Source organism: Microtus ochrogaster, chromosome 18 (genome assembly GCF_000317375.1).
Source record: "Microtus ochrogaster isolate Prairie Vole_2 chromosome 18, MicOch1.0, whole genome shotgun sequence".
NCBI lineage: Eukaryota > Metazoa > Chordata > Mammalia > Rodentia > Cricetidae > Microtus > Microtus ochrogaster.
Window position 1 is genome coordinate 14,358,801 of NC_022020.1, and position 22,541 is coordinate 14,381,341.

The window sequence follows — 22,541 nt, forward strand, 5'->3', positions numbered from 1 at the left end:
CCCTTGGGAGACACACAACTAGCAGAGGCAAACTTTATAATGCTCATCTTAAAAGAGACATGAATTCTAATCGTATGTGTGATTTAAAGTAGCCTCATGCTTTATTATTTTTTTCTTTAAAATTTTGTAAGCTCAAACTAACTCATTGAAGAGTTGCTTATTTGAACTGCACCAAGATTAAAAATGGGGATTGAAACTAATTTACCTGAGCCCTGTGTTGACTACAGAGATTATTGAACACTGTCTTCACACATCTCTGAAGTTAGGAATGCTAATGACTGTTTGTAACCCCAGCCCTCAGAATCTCAGGGACCCTATTTCATCCTGTCAGAGGGTTGAAGCTGGAGAAGTGGCTCAGGGTTTAGACCACTTCATGTTTTCTCTGGCAAAGGACCCAAGTTTAATGCCCAGTACTCAACATAGGGTGGCTCACAACTGCCTGTAAGTCCAGCTCCAGGAGATCTGATGATCTCTTCTGGCCTTCTCAGGTACCCACACACATGCAGTGTGCACAAAAAAGACATGAAAGATTAAAAACAAGGGCTGGTTGGTGTTGTAACTCAGTGGTAGAGTCCTTGCTCAGCGTGAGCAGCCTTGAGCTTAGCCCTTAACACTGCAAAACAAAACAACAACAAATTACTTTTCAGTCACTGGAATTAAGCACACGCAACATCACTGCCCAGCAACAAGTTTCTTAATAGCTTGCTGGGTAGCCTGGTGCTATCTCCTCCATTCAGAAGTCTGCTTGTACGGGGACTGTGGCCCCAAAGGCACCTGCTGTGTGGCATATAGAAATAAACTTGTCAGCTGCTCAGCTAACTTTCACTGTCACAGGTGGCCCTGTAGATTGTCTTTTGCATGCAGAACCAGGATTCAGGGAAGCAATAGTCTAAAGTCACTGCCATTGGCCAGCCTCTTATATCCAGTTCTCCTCACAAGTGAGCTGCTTCAGCAGAAAGAATATCACTGACTCCCGCCAGCTGCTGCCTGGGTGGCTGTATCTGTAAAAGCCCCATCCAAAAACTGTCTCTTTTTATCTGACCTCACTTTCTGATTTTACTGGCCTGGTTTGAGAGTCGGTAAAAAGAAAAGAAGCAAGGAACAAATATGATAAACACTAATCATATGACATTTGTCTCCCCCCCTCATCACCCTAAAAGGTCAAAGCCGAGTGGTTGAGCTGCCCTGCCATGATAATGAGCATGTTCTACATCCGGGTTATCTCATTTGATGACCACTAGTCATGCATGGCCACTGAGAATGCCAAATGCAGCTCTGAAACCTGGGAATCATACTTTTTTCTGAGAATTGTATTTTAGACTTTATTATATGATGATTAATTCAGTGTGATCCATATGTGACCAGTGGCTCCCATTTTAGAAGCTATAGAAGCATGTGTGTGTGTGTATGTGTGTGTGTGTATGTGTGTGTGTATCTCTCTCTCTCCGTGTGTGTGTGTGTTTGTGTGTGTGTGTGTGTGTCTGTATGATTTCTCTTGGTTTTGAGATATTATCTCAGCCTATCCTTATAGGCCAAGCTAGCTGGTCAGTGCCCAGGGACCTGTGTCCAAGAACTGAAGTCCTAAGCATGCACTACCATGCTGGTTTTATGTAGGTTCTGGAGATCTAACTTAGGTCCTTCTACTTATACATGAAAAAAAACTTGCTGACCAAGCTCCCTCCCCAACCACAGAAACAAGCTTAACTAGAACTGGAATTTTGAAAATGGATTGTGAATAGTGCCACCCAGGAAGGTCAGCCCAGACTGTTGGCCACAAAGGTCTGACCTGGTCCTGCCATCAGCAAAAAGAATGGTAGTGAAGGGATCCTTGCCATATAAAAGTATATGTCAGGGAGAGCGGCAGATCTGAGCAGCATCACAGTGGGCTCACCTTCCTTTCTGCCCGAATGCCAGAGTGCTATTACAAAGGGCTAAGCATGGGAGAACGAATTTATTTGGTGCCTACTCTGTGCTAGCATTCTGTTTAATAGCTGGATGTACACTACCCCATGGTTTCTTGACCCTATGTATCTCATATGAAATCTTTAATGCTTTTTAAGTATGGAAATAGAGTTTCAAATGGATGAGTAACTTTGCTGTTCAAGACTTGTCATTTTAAATAGTAAGTCCCACTGGGAATCCAGGTTAGAACCCAAGCAGAGACGAATCCACACCTCATTATCTCCAACATGTACAGACAGGCGGTGTCCTCAGCTAGATGCTCATGCTTAGAGACGGGGCTTCTAACTTGGGACTGAGGCAGAGTAGGGAAAACAGTCCAGATCATGTTACCCTCCTCTGTTCCTCTGCCCCCATCCATCTCCTGTCTCCTGTTCTTCCTCCTTTCGCTACCACTTCAGTCCTTACGTTAGCTCTTCTTTGCTCTAGTAGAAGATGTAATAGAAGACAACTGGTTGTTCTATTAAGACTACTCAAGAAAGAAAGTCATATTACATCACCTTAGTTTATATCTAGGTGCTTACATGTACTTATATATTACAATAAATATATAGTATCATCTATAACCATTTAATTAGTTGTCACAAAGATCCTACTGGTTCTTGCATACTTTCTCATTGTCTCTCACATATAGGATTTTTTTTCTGCTTTTATAGTGTTTTCAAATTTCTCACTAATAAAAATAGTATAGAAGGGTTGGAGAGAGGCTCAGTGGTTAAAAGCACTGGCTATTCTTCCAAAGGACTCAGGTTCAAGTCCCAGCATCCACATGGCAGCTCACAAGTGTCTGTAACTCCAGTTCCAGCGTATCAGGCAGCCTCTTCTTGCTTCCAGGGACACCAAGCATAAATGCCATGCCGTGCATAAACATATATACAAGGGAAACACTCACTCATACATAAAATAATGATAATAGATTTTTTTAAAAAAAATAAAGCACATCCATCATCTTAGAATTGGCTATTTGTTGCTCTTGTCAATCTAGCCATGAAAGTCTCCTCAGTTAGCATGACCTCCTACACCATCCAGCCGTATCCAAGGACTCCTGTGGTACATTGCTTCTCGAGAGCCCTTTGTCCCTGCACCTGCTACATCGTGCATTGCATCCCTAGAGCCGCCCATCCCCTGTGTCTACTACTGTTTACTTCACACCTCTTGAGCCACGTGTGCCCTGTGTCTACGACTGTGTGGCCTCCACTTTGTTTGTCTTTTCACTCCAGTTCTCATCCACATTCCACTCAGCTGCTGTTAGGCCTTGTGCCCATTCCAGCACCTCACTCTTTGCTTCCTGTTGTATTATGGGTAATTTTGCGTGCTGCTATGCAGATTGACAACTGCAGAATGAGACATGGTTTATAGCCTCACAAACCACCATTTAACCAGCCTAGCACTGTTTGCTGTAGGGAGTCCATTTTAAAGTTAACTTTTATGTATTATAAACATAGGTTGTAAATAGTTACATAATACCCCTAAGTAGGTTCAGACCTGTTCGTCCCCACATCCCCTGAGAATTCAGTTTTTATTATGCTATGAACTTCCTGATTGGATATTAGCTCTGATTTTAAAAACTCTTCACATGCCTTATTTTTACTTTGCAAATGTAATAGTCTCCATAGCCATAGATGATACATCTTAACTACTCTGCAGATATCGGGCACTTGGTATGTGCTTCTGAGTGCTGTAGCATCTGTACAGGCTCAGCATCACATGGCTTGCTGCTTGTACTGTAGATGACACGGGCTGTCAGCATCCCTAACCTCAGATATCACTCAGCTTCAAGTGAGCACATTCACACATTTGTCTGTGCCCTGGCATTAGCTGTGCCTCCGTGCTAAGACAGTACTTCACAAGAGTCCCCGACCGTCAGGTTAAGAGCCAGCTGCCCTAGAGACTTAAACAGCAAAGGTTAAAAAGAGCCTGTGAGTGCCTCCTGGAAAGACTTGATTCTAGGTCGTCAGGTCTTCCTATCTGCCTGCTGTGAGTGCTGGCTTATTCTGTTATGACTCTGTATGTGCTTGCTAGCATTGATCTCAGGGAATTCTGGTGTCTTTGTTGTTAGTTTTCGTCCTGGAGAGTGATATGTCTCAGGCCCGTATAGCATTCATTTCTTTGGTTTATAAAGTAGACTAGACTATTAACATCCTTTTCCATTCTTGGTCTAGAGAAAAACTTGCCTTACTTTCCATAAAATACAAATTGAGAGCTTACAACATTGTATAATGGCATTATTACTTCCAGCAAGGAGCCACAGACATCACTAATCACCGGTGTCTTGGAGAGAAACTGTCCAATCGCTTTGGGTCTCTGCTTAGGGCAACACAGTGTCCCAACAATAAAATAAAACTTACTGGATTTCATGACATTCATTTATTTAAACGAATAACCACAAATGTTGATATTTTCATTGTGTATTAAGATATCAAAATTTAAAGCATTATTTTTAAATTTCAAAAGTTATTTTGGATTACACTACCATAAAGGGAGAGAAGAGAATTGTGGTCAGGAAACTAGCATTTGCTAGCACAAAGATTGAGATCATATGCCTGGAAGCTGTTCCACCACGCTTTTAACTGTAGAGAACCGGGATTATTTTATTACAGTCTTTGAGCCTTGGCTGCGTTTGTAAAGTAGCAGGTAATGAGGAGAAATGACAATCTAGACCTAAGTCATCCAAAGGGTTGGGAAAGCAGGGAAATAATGCAGGTAGCAGGTAACGAGGCGAAATGACAATCTAGGCATAAGTCATCCAAAGAGTTGGGAAAGCAGGGAAATAACGCAGGATTGAGCGAGAAGGAGAAGCCAGGGTGGGATCTAACTGTATAGAGTCTCAGACACCAGACTGTTTTCAAGTTTGTATTTTAGGGCATGGGGTAAATTATCAAACAAAATGCAAGTGCCCTCCCTAATGTGGTAGTTTCAGTGTAATTGAACCCCATAATCTCATAGGGAGTGGCACTATTAAAAGCTGTGCCTTTGTTGGAGTAGGTGTGGCCTTGTTGGAGGGAGTGTGTCACTGTGGAGACAGGCTTTAAGGTTCCCTGTGCTCAGGATACCATCCAGGGTCTCAGTTGATCTCCTGTTGTCTTCAAGACTAGGACCCTCAGTTCCTTCCCCAGCACCATAGCTGCCTGCATGCCGCCATGCTCCTCGCCGTGATGATAACGGACTGAGCCTCTGAAGGTGTAAGCAAGCTACCCTCAATTAAATGTTTTCCTTTTAAGAGTTGCCGAGGTAGAAAAACAAAACAAAAACAAAACAGAAAACAAACCAAAACATACCTTTTATCCCAGTACTCAGGAGGCAGAGGCAAACAGATCTCAGTGAGTTTGAGGTCATCCTGGTCTACAAAGCAAGTTTTAGGACAATCAGGGCAACACGGAGAAACCCCAGTCTCGAACCAGCCTTCCCCCCCGCCCCGAAAAAAAAAAAGAAGAAAAAGAAAAAGAGTTGCTGTGGTCATGGTGTCTCTTCACTCTTGAAACAACAGAAACCCAAAGACGCCCAGCCAAACTGGCTTTCGTCTCGTCAGGTGTGGTGGCTCGGGGTACAGCAGCAGGCTGAGCCCTACAAGTCTGAAATTGACCTGATTTACAGTGAGATCCTGTCTTAGACCAAAGTAAAGAAAAAAACAGAGAAGTTCCATTTAGATATGGCTTTGGCTCCACCTTCTTTAGCTCTTCCACTGGGTTTGATTTGGTCACACTACTGTGTGCCTGTGTTGGGAATACCACCCTGAACCAAGTTAGTAGTTACATGCTGTGGGAACTCCTTCAGCCAATAGCCTTTAAGATACTGTGAGGTTTACCCCTAAGTAAAGAAACCTTTATTATACTTCATTCTGAGCTAGTATGAGACTATTTTATTATCATCTATCAGCTACTATTATAGCTAGTACATAGTGTTAAAATTAAAGCAATGACTGAAAAACAACGAGGCTGGGCATCATGGGGCACAGCAGTTACAAAGACACTACCATGCCCGGATAAGGCATCATGTTTAGCCAAAATCTTCAAGTAAGAAAGCTTCAGCACTTCAGGTTGACAGTGTCTGGCACACAGTCGTATAGCTTTCATTGATTTGACTTGTGAGTTGGGACAATACCCTCTCTCCCTGTAACACAGGCCAGGTGGAACTTATGACAGCCCTCTTCTTCAACTTCCCTGAGATTAGAGGGGTGTGCTTCCACCTGTGACATAACTGATTCTTACTTGGCTCTTTGTTAGGTCTTTTTTTGTGTGTTATAAATGACCGCGGGATAAAATTAAAGCATAGAAATACAGGGTTCCTTTGCTTGTAAAGAGAGAAAGGAAAAATCAAAAGAAAAGTGGCAGGTCTTCGGGGACACAGGAGACTGCCTTTCTATCTGTTTAGACACACTCAGCTTCTCACCTTGGCTTTGCTCACAGAGCTGTGTTTCTTCTCTTAGTCAGGATGGGTCCTTTGCCTTTGTACAGGGCATGCCTTAAGCCCAGATCCGCAACTGTTTCATAACCACTGTAAAGTCAGTTGGCTGCACTCCACAGCACCATGTCCAAACGTCAGGAAACGGTTTTCAAGTGATGTTAGTGTGGGAGGAGCCTACATTGCAGTGGCTTGCTTAGCCAGAGCTGAGCGCCTTGCATGCCGGCTGCTAAATTCCACTGGTTCCGTCTAAAGGGATCAGCCAAAGAAACCGGTTGTTTTGTGTTTCGTTTTGTTTAACTTGCCGGCTAGCCTCAGCATTTACTCTCTGTGGAACTTAAGTGGTCTAGTCATCAGAGGAAATAGCAACGTTCTGAGTCCTTATGTCTCCCAACCAATGGTTCCTATGAATTTTTAATCTGTTTCGGGCTGCTGAAAACCTTGTGTATCTGCCTTTAATGATGTAATCTGGTTACATCATTGTAGTTGTAAAGATGAGGCTGCGGTGGCCGAACAGTCCAGGCTCTCTCGTCCTCTCTCAGGAGAAAACACTGCTGTACTGTGACGTGCACATCATTGCTTTGTTGTTTTGTTTTTCAAGACAGGAATTCGCAACAGCCCTGGCTGTCCTGGAACTCTCTCTGTAGACCAGACTGGCCACAAACTAACAGAGATCCGCCTGCCTCTGTCTCCTGCGTGTTGGTATTAAAGGCATGCACCAACACACACTTACATCACTGCAATTCATTTGACTAATTTGCTGTCGTCTCCCTTGCTTCATAATGGAGCAGCTAAAGTTCTTTCCAAATGGTACTCAGCTGACAGGGCCCAGTAGAAAAATGAAGAACAATTTCTACCCAAGCACTCATGAAAGATTCGAATAGAGGAGTCTTCACTAGTGCTGATACCTGGAAATAGATCTAATGCCTCCCATCCAAAGGCCACCAACTATGTCTCTTAATCCTACATAGTTGGGCAGGAGGAGTAAATTCTAAGGTAGGTTGCTTAGTGCCAAAAGGACTAAGGTAAGACTTGGAAAGTTTATCTTGAAGCGACAGGAGACCACTGGAGATTTCTTAAAAAGGAGGGATGAGACATAGAGGTGATGTGTAGATTCAGCCAGAAGAAAGGAAACAGCTCTCCAGAAGGACTCACAAGCTGCAGGAAGAGGGGTGCAGAGTAGCCTGTGAGGTGTGGGAGAGGGGAGGAAGGGATGCCCAAGGTCAGATAAAGGAAGAGCTACAGTGATGAAATCAGGGGGCTAAGGGGAGCTGGGATACGACAAGGGACTGGGGACAGGATACGGCCTGAAGGATCAAAACTGACCACTGGTTATAAGTCCAGCTCAGAAGGTCTGGAAATGCCAAGGGGAGAAGAATCCTTGCCAAATGCTGTAGGGGCCAGTATTGCTGAGCTAACTCATGTTTCTCCGTCTTTAGAAATGGGAAATGGTAGTTAGAAATACAGATGCTGTAGCCCAGGCCCATGTTTTTACTACGTGCCTCTGGAAAGCCAGACGGAGCCTTGGTTTTTCCCCTCGCTGCTGGGGCAGGTCCCTTCCTTGGACATTGCACACCACCAACAGGGCCTGTTTTCTGCTGACTTTCCTGTCCCTGCTACCATGGTATTTAGCAGCACTGCAGAAAACTTGGTGTGGCCTGCAGCCCTTTACCTGAACCTGGGCCCCATGCTAAGGTGACTCAACAACCTCCCAGGGCTTTGGCATCCAGACATAAGCAGAAAAGTTTCTCTCCGACCTTAGACTCTGAAGCTGTGAGGTGTGGCTGGAGAGGAGGAGAGGCAGAGCAGGGCTCTCCCTTCGTGACACAGAACACAGTTAGTCTCCAGCCAGTGCCCGAGTCCTGTGGCTCATGCTGGCAACCTTCAGGTCTAAGTATGCCAGTGATTTCAGCTTTGCATACTGAAAGTTAGACTTTTGAGGCTGACTAGGTTTTCTTCTGCGGGTTATTCTGTCTGGTTGGAGCTTATACATCAGACTCAGGATTCAGTCTCGAGTGTGGCTTTCTTTTCTTTGATATTTCTGCTTTAAAAGGCCTATGCTCTGGGCATAGGAAGAGAGAAGGCAAGTCAGAGTGTGTGTGGTTTAGCAGAATGTTCTTTCCAAAGATGGTCACTAGGGTCTCCTCCTGTTGTGGGTATCTAGGATGTTCCTCTTCTATCCAAGTGGACCTTTCCGGCTGCCTGGACCAGGTGTGTGGAAATGATGGGCTGTGATTTCTAGAATGCCCTTCGGCCTGTTCTTTATCACTTGGACACTAGCTGCTTTGCTATGAGGGAGTCCATGCCTTGTAGAAAGCCTTGTCTAGGTGTTCTAACTATAGCTACAACTAAATTCCTAACAAAAAGACATCACTCCTTAGCTGACTTCAGAAGTCAGCTATCCCTTGACTACAGCTGTGTGAGGAACTGTGACAATCTCCCAGCTAAGCCCAGTCAATGTCAAGACTTAGGGCAACAACAAAATGCTGGCTGTCTTAACCCGGCAGAAGTATGGCAGAACCAATGGGGTAGTGTGGCATAAGAAAATACCTCAGAACTGGCTAGTTTGAAATAAGCATTTTGTTATTCTCATGGTTCCTAAATCAGATATTAAGGGCACAGCTAGGCATGTGTCCCTGTGGGTTGGCCTTGGTGACAGGCTTCTTCTTCAGTCACAACTCTGGATCCCTGGAACTCTGTGCAGTTTCTCCCCGTTTCTTCCTCCCTTTCTTCTTGGAGTCTCATCTTCAGGGTCTCTGCACACAGCGTGGTGGTCCCCAGGGAAGCGGGCTTCTGGGGGGACAGTGACTGCTGGGGCACTGAAGCAAAAACTGCCACCAGGTCTTGGTCTACAGAAAGAAGAGGCTGGAATTATATCTATAAAACTCTGTAAGATCCTTCCAAATTCAAGGAGATGAGAAAAAGTCTACTTTCTTGAGGGGATGAGTGGCAAAAAAGATAATTATGACCACAGGGGACAAAGTAGAACCAAAGCTAACATGTCAATATGTTGCCTCACTAGAAATCTTGCTTTATGAATGAAGATGCTATAGCTAAGAGCAGTTAAACAGTTTGGCCAGGGTTGTATAACTGGCAAGTAAGTACTGGCACTCAGGTTCAAATGTAAATCTGAAATTTAACCATGAATTTTCTCTACTTTGCTATTCTTTCTATCAGAATTATGAGATATATATCATTTATGCTGTTTTCTTAATTCTATAGTGCTGTCTTTAATAAGAAATAACACACACACACATTGTAGCTCTATACATCTTGGGCCATAGTTCTATCACTGAACCCACCCTCATAGCCAAGCTCTGCTAAACCACCAGATGTTGTGGAATATCACTTTAGCTAAGCAAAGATGTGTTGCATTTGTTTATGCTACATTTGTTTAATGATATAAAGATGTGTTGCTTTGCCTGCCTAAGGCACCTGATTGATGCTAAATGGCCAATAGCTGGGCAGTAGAGCGATAGGTGAGACTGGCAGGGAGAGAAATAAGTAGAAGGGATCTAGAGAGAGGGGGGGGAGAGAAAGAGAGAGAGAGAGAGGCCCCATAAATATACAGAGAGAGAGAGAGAGACCTCACAAACACACCCACATACACACAGAGAGAAGAGAACAAGGGAGAAAGGGAGATATACCTGGGGCTAGACAGACAGACAGACACCAGACAAACACTGAAGAAGCAGGAAAGTAGGATATTCAGAATGAAAGAAAGGGGCAGGGGGAAGAACTTTGAGGCAAAACACAGATGGAAAGAAACTGGTTAATTTATGTTTAAAAAAACTAGCCACAAACAAGCTTAAACTAAGACTGAGCATTCATAACTATTACTAAGTCTCTGTGTCATGATTTGGGGGCTGACAGCCTGAAGAGAAAGCCTCTCCACTCAGGTTCAAAGAACTATTTAATTCCACAGAAGGGTGGAACAGTAATATTCTCTGCACGCAGGCCCATTTCTTAGTGGGGATGATTCCTTGAACACTGACGGGGGGGGGGAGGGGGGGTGCTCAGAGCCGGCTGGAATGCGGCCTGGAGGGCATTGAGAAGATGGTTGAATTACAGTTAATCCTGAGAATTGAGTCTAGGTGCATCAGCTGACTGATGATTCATTGGGTCTCCCTATACGTGGTTAAGACTGAGTGAAACTGGGATTCTGGGCTGGAGAGAGGAAGACCTGGGTTAAGATCACTGGCTGCTCTTCCAGAGGACCTGGGCTCAGTTCCTGGCACCCACGTGACAGCTCACAACCATGTATAACTCCAGCTCTAGGGAATCTGGCTCCCTCTTCGACCTCCTCAGACACAGATACACATACAGACCAAACACTTGCACACATGGAGTAAAAGAAAGCAATTCTTTTTTAATTAAAAGATTGAGATGCCTTCCGATTTCCGGGTCTGATTTATTTAGATAAAAGTGTGACATGGGGGGCTGGAGAGATGGCTCAGCAGTTAAGAGCACTGACTGCTCTTCCTGAGGACCCGGGTTCAATTCCCAGCACCCACATGGCAGCTCACAACTGTCTGAAGATCCAGTTCCAGGGGATCTGACACCTTCACACCAATGCACATAAAATAAAGTTAAATAAACCATAAAAAAATTTAAAAAAAAAAGTGTGACATAGAAGCTTCTTGAAGGTGGCCCACTGTTTTTGTGTGCTTCCCTCTATGAGTAGACCCTCGCGTCAATGCTTACAATTTATGTGTGTGTTCTGTAGATGCTGGGTCAATACAGATTAAAAACGCGAAGACAGGCTGGGTGATAGTGGCACACGCCTTTAATCCCAGCCCTCAGGAGGCAGAGACTACTGGATCTCTGTGAGTTCAAGGTCAGCCTGGTCCACAGAGCAAGTTCCAGGTTGAGTTCCAAAGCTTCAGAGAAAGCCTATCTAGAAAAAAACAACTAACAAACCAAACAAACAAAAACAAAAACAAAAAAAAAGCAGAAAACATGAAGACACTGGGTACTCCAAGATCTAATTAAAGCCATTTCTGATTAAACAAGCTATGAACACTAATTAAAACATTTCTGCTAGAAATTTAGTCTTACTTCATAATTTCCAGTTGCATTCCTTTTTTTTTCTCCATAATGAAGTAAGATGCTTTAATTTTCTTCTCACGGATTTTATTTGGATGAGGTCAGGAATTGGGGGATTCCTCTCCCATTTCTTGGGCTTCCAGCAGCCTCCCTTTTGTGGCCTTGACACACTGTAGAAGAGGTGTCCCAGAGCCACAACTCTGCTGCTACACACCAGGCTTGACAGAGGGGGCCCAGGCTCACGAAGCCCTTCCCTCCTAGCATCCTGCCTCTCTTGCCCTGGGCTTTGAGTGGTTCTGAAAGTCTACGGACTGGTACCTGATACCGCAGTTTCCCCCCTTCTGATATCACAGTTTCCCCACTCCTCCGGCCTTCTTGATTGCATCAAGGAGTCTCTTCGCTGGGTTTCAACTTTGCAGGATCATATTTAACAAATAAAGCTCAATAGGTTGGCTGACATTTGAGAACCCCTGAGGAAATCTTCTCTTGAAAGCCTTGGAATCTTCTGGAAGGTTATTGATTTGTTAGTGATACTTAGAACCTCTTCATGTCTTTCCCTATTGGACTGAGCCCTGCATGCTCCTACCACTTTTAAGACGTCCTATCTAGTAACTCCATGAAGATATGTTCCTATTTTAGCATGGAAATAAGTGGGAGGAGGAAATAAAGGAATTTCATAAATTCAGACACAGGCACATTTTAGTGAACACATCCAAATAGCCATGTCTAGAGCTGGATGGGTGAATTACAACATCTTGGCGTAGTAAAAATGAAAACAGATTTAAACTTTGAATACAAATACCAAAAAATGCCTGTGGTCTCCTCTGCTTTCAGAAGGCATCCAAGAGATGGGCACTGCTAGCTGAGGTTCACAGTGAAATAAAATCATTAATCACAATAAATCAGGGTAGAAAAGTCGTTCTTTCTCTCTCTCAATCATAGACACTGGTAACCCAAAATCCTAGTGTTTCTTCCTCTACCCTCTAGCTTTTTTCTCTCTCAGCCATAGCTTGTTTCTGTCCTCATTTCTTCCAATCCCTCATCCCCTGGAACATTGGTCTCCTGCTTAGCCTCTGACTGCAGGGCTCTCTGCCGCTCAGCTGGACCTCACTTGACATTCCTTGCTTCCTACATTCCTCGGACCTTCTGCAGCTCGCCCCTCCCCCTCACTGACCTGGATTCTGCATTCCTCCTCTGGGGTGAACCAGACCCCAGCTTGAAAGGTGAGCCGAGCAAGCCAAGGAAGACTCTCTGACTCTCTGACGTATGACAGGCTTGCTCATGCCCAGCTCTGCCACATCCCAGCTGCTGATCTTGTGAAGTCATCTAGCTGTTACCTCCTTGACTATGGGACTTCAAATAGCCCGTTTCTTTGACGTTTCTTTGAGGATGAAAATACCGACACACTGTAAAGCATAACATTTGGCCCATAAAAAGCACTGAAATATTAGGTGCTGTTCTTGCTATAATTAGGGAGCATTCCACATGTGTGCCCACACTGCTAACACTACTACATATGAACGGTCTCAACGCTGGCTTTAAGCCAAAGACTTTTACAATGAATTTTCAAAGCCCTGCACATTGTGGCCTCTCTGTGATTTTTCTGACCTCGTTGCCAACAGCTGTCTCCCTGCTCTCTGCACCACACACGCACACACACTCCCTCTGCCACAAAGGCACCTTCCGGCCCTCTCCCACCTCAGGGCCTTTGCACTTGCTGTGGTCCACACTGCTCTCCCTCACTTCCAAGTCACAGGATCAGTATCATCACTGTGGCAATGCCGGCCAGAGCAGCCCATTTAAAACCATTCCATCCTTTCTCCCAGCTTTATATTTTCCTGCGGCATTTACCACCGTCTGACACACTGTTTCTAATCTCTATTCACCCAACCCAATACACATCCTTACATGTCGGTGCAAGCTCATACGTCGGTGCAAGTTCATGAAGGCAAGGGATTTTGTCTGTGTATTTGTTTCTCCAATGCCTAAATTAGCCTGGCACATAGTAAGTTCTCAGTAAGTACTCGCCAAAGAGAGGTTAAGCCCTCAGACAAACACTGGTATCACAGTGGGTTTTCCTTGGTTTCTGCAAGCATGGTTGCTTGGTTTCTGTATTCATGTGATAATAAATGTTTCACTATGTTTATTACTCTGTATTTCTCTAGAGAATGTGTTTAATGCTCTGAGATTTAACCAGATGCTATAGTTCAAAAACACATTTTATTTAATGGACTGGAACTTGACATTGTAGATTTGATTGAATGACTGCAAAAATTGTAATGTTCTGCAAATGTTTGAAAACTGCATCCACATCATGTTAAGTTACTCCAAAAAAAAAAAACTAAACCTTTTGAAAATTTAAGAAAAAGTAAATTAGAGAAAACTCAACACAGAACTCTTACCATCTTTTTTTTTTTTTTTTTTTTTTGGTTTTTCAAGACAGGGTTTCTCTGTGGCTTTGGAGCAACTCTTACCATCTTATATGATGGAATGAATAATCTATATTTTAACATCATGCAAATCTTGCTATTTTGCTGGCACACTGGAGACCTGCAAAACCCTGCCTTCTGGATAAATCCACTAAGCTATTGGCATGGCTCATAACCTACATGCAAAGACCAATGATCTCAAAAGTCGGTACTAGGGGCTGGAGGGATTACTCTGCAGTTAGGAGAGCCTGCTGTTCTTCCAGAGGACTTGAGTTTGGTCTGAGAAAGAGGTTAGTCATGTGTTTGGGTCCTTCAAAAAGGCCAGTACTCCAGCACTTGAGAGACAGAGGTAGGCAGATCTCTGTAAGTTCGAGGCCAGTCTGAACTATATAGTGAATTCCAGGATAGTCAGAGCTACATAGTAAGAATTTGCCTCAAACCAAACAAAACAAAATGCCAGTTCTGGAAGAACAAACTCATGTAGGTTAGTTCTGAAGAGGTCTTTCCGAATCTGGGAAAGAACATTTATCAACTTTGATTAAATAAATTGTTTTGTCTAAAGCCAGGAAGCATACTTGTATCACGAAATTCTTACCAAGCCCGTAGGAAACACCAATCAAATCCAAATTCTCTTCTATATCACTAATGTGATTTCAGGACAGCGCCACTGGCCAGCAGATCATGTACTTACTCACTGATGTAATGTGGCGTGTGTAGCGTATTGTAAGTCACTGGTAAACAGAACCTCCCATTTCCCATTTGAAATAATAGAGGATGCACATGTGAGAATGGCCTGTCCTAGGGCAGCAGAGGCGACTGCCAAGTGGAATCTCCTGTCTGTATTTGGAGAAGCCTCCCTCAGAGGTGGTGCCACACCTGTGAACGCCTCTGATGGTGATGAAGATCAGCATCCACAAACACGGGAAGTCTGGAAAAGGTTTGATGATGAGAAGGCACTTCCAGGATGGAATCGCGTTCCTAGCCAGTCCTGGTCCATCCAGTGGGTTATGTTAAATTTTGGATTTTATTTATTTATTTATTTATTTATTTATTTATTTATTTATTTATTTATGTTGGTTCTCAAATCCAAGGCAATGCAGAGAGAGAAGAGGAGAGAGAGAACATTGTTGTGTTGATGTTCCTGTCCTGAGAGAACTCCTAGCTTGGTGTCCTATCCAGTCATCTTTGTGTGTGTCTGGTGGATGAAGCCTTTGGCTAATATCTTGCCTCTGACTCTCTGGCCTCTGGGTCTGCCTGAGAAACCCTGCGTGCCCAACATACATTTCAAATACCTCGAGTTTTTATTTGCTTGTTTTAGCTTTGGGGGGAGTGGACACTGAAAAGTTTTTGTGCCCTGATAAACCTCTCAGCCGACACAATAATCCAAATCAGACCAAATCAAACCAAATTAGAAAAAGCCCAGGTTTAATGGATACTAATGCTTCCAGGCCCCCAGAGAGAAGATGGGAAGGAAGACCAGAAAACCACGTGTTTGTTCTCGGGGCATTTTAAATACTCTGTGGGAGTGGTCTTGAGCCTCGCCAGGGAGGGGTCATCATTTGGCGGGCTTTCTCGAAGGTGGAGTCTGGATTGAGGCAACTCCCAGGGGAGGGGACTTGGGATGGAACTTTCACCCAAACATTCCAGGCCCTTTGGATATTTGGATGCCAGGGGCAGAGGTGAAGCTTCCACCCAAACAGACACTGACTCCTCTAGAGTTTGGGAAGGGTAGCAATCCAGCTGGTGCAGCTTATAAACTGTGTGTGCATCAGTCCCTTCCAAGATTGCAAGGAGGAGCATTTTAAGGCAAATGCTTACCAAGCCCCATTAGCTCCTGAGTCTATGTACATAACACCTTTTTCTTCCCTTTGATATCGGGTTCATTGCCAAGCTCATGTCTTCAGGAAGAATTTCAGCTTTCCCTCCTCCTTGAAAGACGCCTTTCTTTTCTTCAGCCAACATTGATGGGCCTGGTCTGAAATCTACCCTTTAAAAATATCTTGAGAACAACTCCCCAAATGGAGTAAATGCTTCTCTCATGGTTCTTATCTTACGCAAACTTTCTGTGCCACCTGGCCCTAGAGACCTCTCCTTTCCGAGGATGTGTAGCATCTCCCTCCTTTCCTACTTTTCTCTCTTTATCGCTCAGCTTTTAAAAAATTCCAAAGGGTCTTATCTTGCCGCTGCTGCAGCACTTTGGGGACAATTATCTGCAAATTAGTGTGTGTCCACATCAAACACAGATAAGACTGAGACACACAAGCACATTCAACAAATGCTGAAGGACTCACCCATGGACTGACAGCTAATAGCACATCCTGTGGGTTTTTCTCTGTGACTGAAATGCACTTTGAGAAACTTTCTTCCAAAGCAACAATTTAATCTGTATTCCTAAGCTTGCTAATTGATGCTTGGGACCTCTGTGAGATGTTTCTCTTTCCTTCACTACCTCCTACCTACCCTCAATCCATTCCCATCACCTGGCCTGTTATCTACCAAACCCTAACATGTATTTGAATTTTCAAATGTGTGCTTGCTTCTAAAGTCCTTTGATCTGTTGGTTTATATCTTCACTGTTTTGGTTTTGTTTGTTATAGATTTGGGAGCTGGGTTTACTCTTCTTCCACACCATCATCGTCATTCAGTATGCAAACGTCATCGTCAGTCGCCCTCTCTGTACTTCCTGCTTGCAGATCACTTCAGATTTCAGCCAAGCTCTTCAGCACAGCCAGCCTTTAGAGCCTCTTCCTGCTGGCCTCTGCCACTGTGCACTCTGCTTTCCCTTCGCACAGAGCAGCCCGCAGTGTCCTGCAGGGAGCACACCCTTTCCTGCCTCTGTCAAAAGCCTTTCGCCTCCATCCTTCCTCCCCACTCCATTCCTCATTCTAAAGACAACCCTGCCTCCAGGATAAGCACCTAGGCTGATGGGCAAGAAGTGTGGTATCCATCCAATAGCTAACAACCTGTTCTTCCCCTGAAACACTCACTGAACAAATGAATGATTGCATTCGTTTAGTGCCTCCTGCCTGCCAGGCTCTGCTTGGTGATTGCAGCAGTGGAGGTGTTGCCTGGGAAGTGATCAGAAAAGGTTTCTGTTGTTACTGCTGGTGATGGACAGCCGCCCAGAGAACACAGGCCCACTGTGAGTTTGCTGCTGATCTTAGCCCTTGTACTGTAACTGTGTTGTACTCTCTCATCACCCTCAGCCCTGGAGGTGTCTTGAGGTCAGAGCCTGAGTATTTTGCCAGTTTCAAGGTCAGGGGCTTTCAGTGCGGTCCGTAATCTAACCCCACAGCCACGCAGTGAAGCCAGTATCACTACACGGCTTTATAGATCAGGGAACAAGATCGTAAAGATATGAAACAAGTTGTCAAAATTACATAGCAGTGTATGTATGTAAACCCAGCCCAGCCCCCACAGCTGCCTGAGCCAGAGCCCCAACTTTAATAGCTGCTTGGTGAGAGGAGTGCGCCCCCCCCCCCCGGGCACCTGGAGCCATAGGACTGTAGTCTGCACACAGTTTTTGGTAACCCTCTGGGTACACAACAAAACTGTAATCCACGGTTAGGTATACATAGACACTTCCTTTCATCCTTGTGACCTCCCTTAACCTATTGGGGATTAGGGAACCAGAAAATTTGAAGCTTGCCAGCTCCCTGAATTACAGCATCTTTCAGATTAGGGACCTTTGAGCTCCATCTCTTAGGTAAATAGCCGATTTCTAAGTGCCTACCCCCTTTCCCCGAGGTCTGGACTGAAAGGATGTGAAGGTCTTATAGAAAGCCAGAAGGTGGGTGGGGTAAGACTGCTGGTTCCATGCTACTCTCTCTCTCTCAACTTTATTTTATGTACATTGGTGTGAAGGTGTCATATTCCCTGGAACTGGAGTTACAGACAGTTGTGAGCTGCCTTGTGGGTGCTGGGAATTGAACTCGGGTCCTCTGGAAGAACAGTCAGTGCTCTTGACTGCTGAGCCGTCTCTCCAGTCCCTATGGTGAACTCTTCAGCAGCCCCTACACACTTGGCTCTGACACTGTCCCTTTCCTCACAGCTAGCTATCTCTCCTATTTGAGTTCCTGTGAACTTTTAGTGTCCCTCGGCGTCTGCTGTGATAACACCCTTGCCATCACTACTATCATAACCTGAGCTTCCTGAAGTGTGGTGACACTGTGACAGGCCACACCTTGTTAGGAAAGGGGTCCGCACTGTGATGGAGCCATAGCTCGTAAGCATTCTTCACTGGGGAGCAGGGCTGGATCTTGTCAAGCAAGGAGGTCTTCACTGGGACAGGCTGCGCCTCTCTTGGGCTGGATCTTGTCAAGCAAGGAGGTCTTCACTGGGACAGGCTGCGCCTCTCTTGGGAATGAATAGGATTAATGAGGCGTTCCTTCAACTATAGCCATTCCCTAGACTTCTCAGTGTAAAATGAGACCAAAGGACGTCCCCTAGATTTTGGCAGGACCTTCAGCCTATTTGATGTCTCTTCTAGGAGACAGACTGGGAAACTAGTTGCCTTTTGATTGATTGATTGATTGATTGATTGATTGTTTTAACCTTTATTCCTACATTCATTTGGTTGGGCCTTGAAAGGATGGGTTTTTCTCTGCCTCATTCCATCTTTTCTGTATTTTCCCAGATTGAATCATACTCTCCCCAAAGTGGGATTTGCCTTCCTCTTTCCCCCAAGGCTAAATTGGAGACTAGCTGCCGGGTAACCTGATTTATGTGAGAGGAACGAAAGGCATCTGTTTAATGTTTTCAGATTATTACCCCTGTACCCCCGCATCTTAAAGGGTAATGGCCGCTCTCAGGAACTCTCCGGGTCCCTTTATAGTAGCATGGCTCAGAGCGGTCATAGAGGAAGATTTACAAGAGCTTGAGAGTCCACTATCCCTCCCTTTTCAGCCTACTGACTACATTTTTGGTCATCACTCCCTCCTTCTTGAACAACCGGACAAGGGTGGATAGGCAGGGATGTTTACTCTGCAGACTGTGGTAGAAATGAGTTTAAAGCGATGGACTGGACATTCAAATTTTGACCAAATTAGTCCTCGCCATCATGCCAAAGTGAGCTCCATGGAAGAACCCCCATTGAGAGGGCACGGTGGGAAAACAGTGCATTTGATCCGCGGGCGGTATTTCAGACTGACTACCGGAAAGGGAAAGCTTCTGCAAGAGGAAAGAAGTCAGTGGAGAAATTAGCAAGTGGGTCAAGTAACAGAAACAGCAAGAGGAAGTGTCCCAGCTCCTTTTAGCTGGTTGTTGGATGTGAACGAGACCCGTACTTAAACAGCTCTCCGTGCTCCTTAGTAAGTCTTCTGTCAGAACTGGATCCTGATTGGATGAGAAAAACAACTATCATGAGATGGATTCAGAGGAAGGAACTAGTTTTTGTCCTGTGGAACTAACTGAATAAGCAGAAAAAATAAAATTATTAAAATCACTGGCCAAAAGTCGAGTATAAAATAGAAAGGAAACAGGGAGGGGCTTGCTCGAGATTATCATTACCATCTGTGCTGTGGAACATTTGATTCCAATCCCAGAAGGTTGACACAGAAATAACTTATAACTGGGGACACATGCTGTTGAATTTTCAGGAATGACAGAATTTTTGTTATTAATATCTGTATCACACTATGGGGACCATGATAGGCCACATAGTGGCCAATGGTGGAGGAAGCCGTAACTGGGAACTTTGCCCTTTATCCTCACTCATGTGGGGCTTTTTACACCCCCAAATTTTCTTCTTTATCCACTTTATGGATATCCAGAGAGAGCTTCTAACGAGTAGAGAATCCAGACCCTCTTCACTCAGGAAGTGGCAGCGCTGGTCCTCGGTGGGGGCTGTTTATTATCGAAACCCCAGGCTTTGCCTGGTACTTGCAATTCTGTACGCATTCATCTTGTCATATTATTTTGGACACGTACTGAAATACTTCATACCTAGGTTTATAACATCACAGGTCACTAGTAGGTGGTCACACTGTTAAAAAAAAACATGTGTCATTTGCTAGTCTGCTTCATCACTTCCGGTGTGGTCTTTTTCTAGCACGTCCGTTTTTAAATTGGGGATAATGGTTCCTGACTTACAGCAAATTATTTGCAAATACCATTTGCACTGCTGAAACAGCCTGAGCGTTGAGCTTCCAAATGTTAAATGAGGTGGTCACTTGTCTAATCCACATATCAGTAAAGGACGGAGAATTGATGATAGGAATCAAAGAGCAGGGAAAAGGAATAGAGGGTGCTGAGCCTTGGGGCATAGATAATCCTAGAATTTGGTAATTTGAACAAGGTGATCATAAGTTCAAGATTAGCCTAGTCCTAACACGAGCCTGCTTTTATAAAGGAAAAAAAGGTTTCTTTAACGGTGATATTATAAACTGGTGATTACATAAATAATTTTTTTTTTTTAAAAAATCACAATTGGGAAATTATTTTGTACAGAGTCATTTAATTTGTAACGGTCGTCCTCACGGTATGGTCTTATTTTTCTGCTTCTTTTAAGCAGGAGGTGGCTGCTTTGGAGAACAGAGGACGAGGGAAAGCTTAACCCTTTTAGTCCCCCACCTTCCCTAGAAGCTAGCCTCAGGTCTTTGTGGGTTTGTCCTGCAACCTGACCACGTTTCCTGTCCTGGGCCTTGGAGCTACCCCAGGCCTGGGCACGAATCCTTTTGTGTGTCCAGCTGCAGGGGCAGCTTGGTCTGAGAGGAAGCTGCTAAAGGAAGAGCCGGTTCTCACTCCGGCTCAGGGCGGGTCCACGCCAGATGCCGGCCAGCCCCTTGCTCTGTAGCCTGCAGCCCCGGGAGCTCACGCTGAGCCGCTCTGCGTGAACCTCGGCAAGTCTACGAGTTAGCGGGTTGCTATGGCGACACTGGGCACGTGATCAGTCGCTGCCGCTGCTGCAGGCGCCCTGACGTGAGAGGGCGTGGCCTTCGAGGGCGTGGCCTTGGGAGGGCGGGGCCGGGCGCGGAGCAGGAGCAGAGCGCGGCTGCAGAGTGAGCAGCAATCAGCGGGGAGACACAGCCCTTCGCCCCAGCCAGCCTCCGCGTGTGTTCCCTCTGTCGGGAGAGCGCCAATGCCTGGGCCGACCCAAACCTTGTCCCCAAATGGCGAGAACAACAACGACATCATCCAGGATAACGGGACCATCATTCCTTTCCGGAAGCACACAGTGCGCGGGGAGCGGTCCTACAGGTACTGGCACGGGTGGCTGCGGACGGTCCGTCCCGTTACGTAACGCGGAGGCCGGGATTGCTTGGTTGCAGGGTCCTGTGTCGGTGGGGTGAGCATGGAGGCTTCCGCGGGCGAATAGGTTTGTTGCCTACAAGAGGTCTCCCTCCATCTCTTCCCTGCATGCCATCTTCCCGCATCCCCGAAGGGACACAGGCTCAGCACTTCCTCTCCTCCTTCTCTTTTAGCATTTAAAGGAACCATTAGGTGGCGGGCACTAAAGGAGCAAACAAACGGGAGAATGGCGAGAAAGGGAGGATGGTGAGGAGCGCGCTTGCGCTTAACCTGGGGAGCATGCAGGAAAAGATGGAATCCTCTAGATGAAGCTGCAGTGTGTGATGTTAAACCGCCAGATTGATGGAGCTTTGTAAGAATTCTGCACGCTGATTGGTGCAAGGATTGACAGCAGAGGTCACAGTGTCAGACATTCACCAAAATCTCTCCGTGGAAGCCGAGGCTGATTAGAAAGAGCCTAGACTGTTTCAGACCTAGGGGTTAAAAAAAAAAAAAAGAAAAAACAAAAAAACCCACAACGACAAAAAGGAAACCTACCAAAACCCAGCGCCGCTATGCATTTTCTGAAGAGTTTTATGGCCTCTGCATGGGTGGAGGAGTCCTTCCTTCTTATTTATACCAGAAAGGTGATTCCTTATATTTTTGCTGAGGTCTGATTTGAGGATGGGAATGCTACCGGTCATTGTATTGTGAGCCTTTTGATTAATGAGTTGCCTGTGTCGTTGGCATCATTTTTGCATTAACATATCTGGCAATATGTTCCCATAGATAAGCTCATTAAAATTGTTTGCATTGTTTAATAAGGATAACAATGTGATGCAGAATGTAGCTTGATCTTAGGCAGCTCAAGGCCAGACGTACAGGGAGACGGATAGCTCAGATTGTATTTCCTCTGAAGTTCTTTTGTACTGAGGTGGTTATTTTTAAATGTAACCTTCATAACCACCAGCGATGCTTTTGCTTTAAAGTGGAGCACACATACCTGCAGGATGCAGCCTCTGAGCCAGTGAGCAACAGGAAATAACTACTTTTTAAAGTAAGCCTGCCATCTGAATTCTCAAATAATATTATGGGCAGAATATTCTGTGTTCATATTCTATGTGCATATCATAAAGGAGACTCCCAAATTCCCCACTTCCTTCCTTATTGAGCAGAGATACCATTTGTTGTCTCAAAAGGAGGGAGGTAAAAGCCACCCTCTGCCCTATTCCATCTCTGGCAGTTACATAAATACTTGAAGTTAATTTTGGCTGCCCCCCTGAGATCACCCAGTCTCACATCTTATGGTTCCAATGACTAGAATTGGCAGGGCATCCTCACGGATTTCAAGTGATTGTTACTCTCGTAATGTAAGCCACAGTTGGTCCTCAACTTCTGGAACTTGCCTTTTGGGGATCCCGCTGTTGGAAGGTCCCTCTCTTTTTCACCTTTCTCCACTGGGTGAACCTAAAAAGAGAA

The 22,541-nt window shown here is 45.0% G+C and overlaps 1 protein-coding gene across 4 annotated transcripts in view; it reads left to right on the forward strand.

The window, feature by feature from the left end:
- Mapre2 (microtubule associated protein RP/EB family member 2) overlaps positions 1-22,541 on the forward strand; it is a 143,780-nt gene that overhangs the window by 31,772 nt on the left and 89,467 nt on the right. The window contains exon 1 of one of the 4 annotated variants that reach the window (XM_005355828.3): positions 20,785-21,032. The exons of 1 other annotated variant lie outside the window; for it this stretch is intronic. In XM_005355828.3, the coding sequence (XP_005355885.1) occupies positions 20,914-21,032 (119 nt within the window). In that variant the 5' untranslated portion in view covers positions 20,785-20,913. Of the gene's footprint in view, positions 1-20,784; positions 21,033-21,130; positions 21,151-22,541 lie in introns of those variants that run through there. 2 more of the 4 variants (XM_026783599.1, XM_005355829.3) reach the window with 2 other exon arrangements.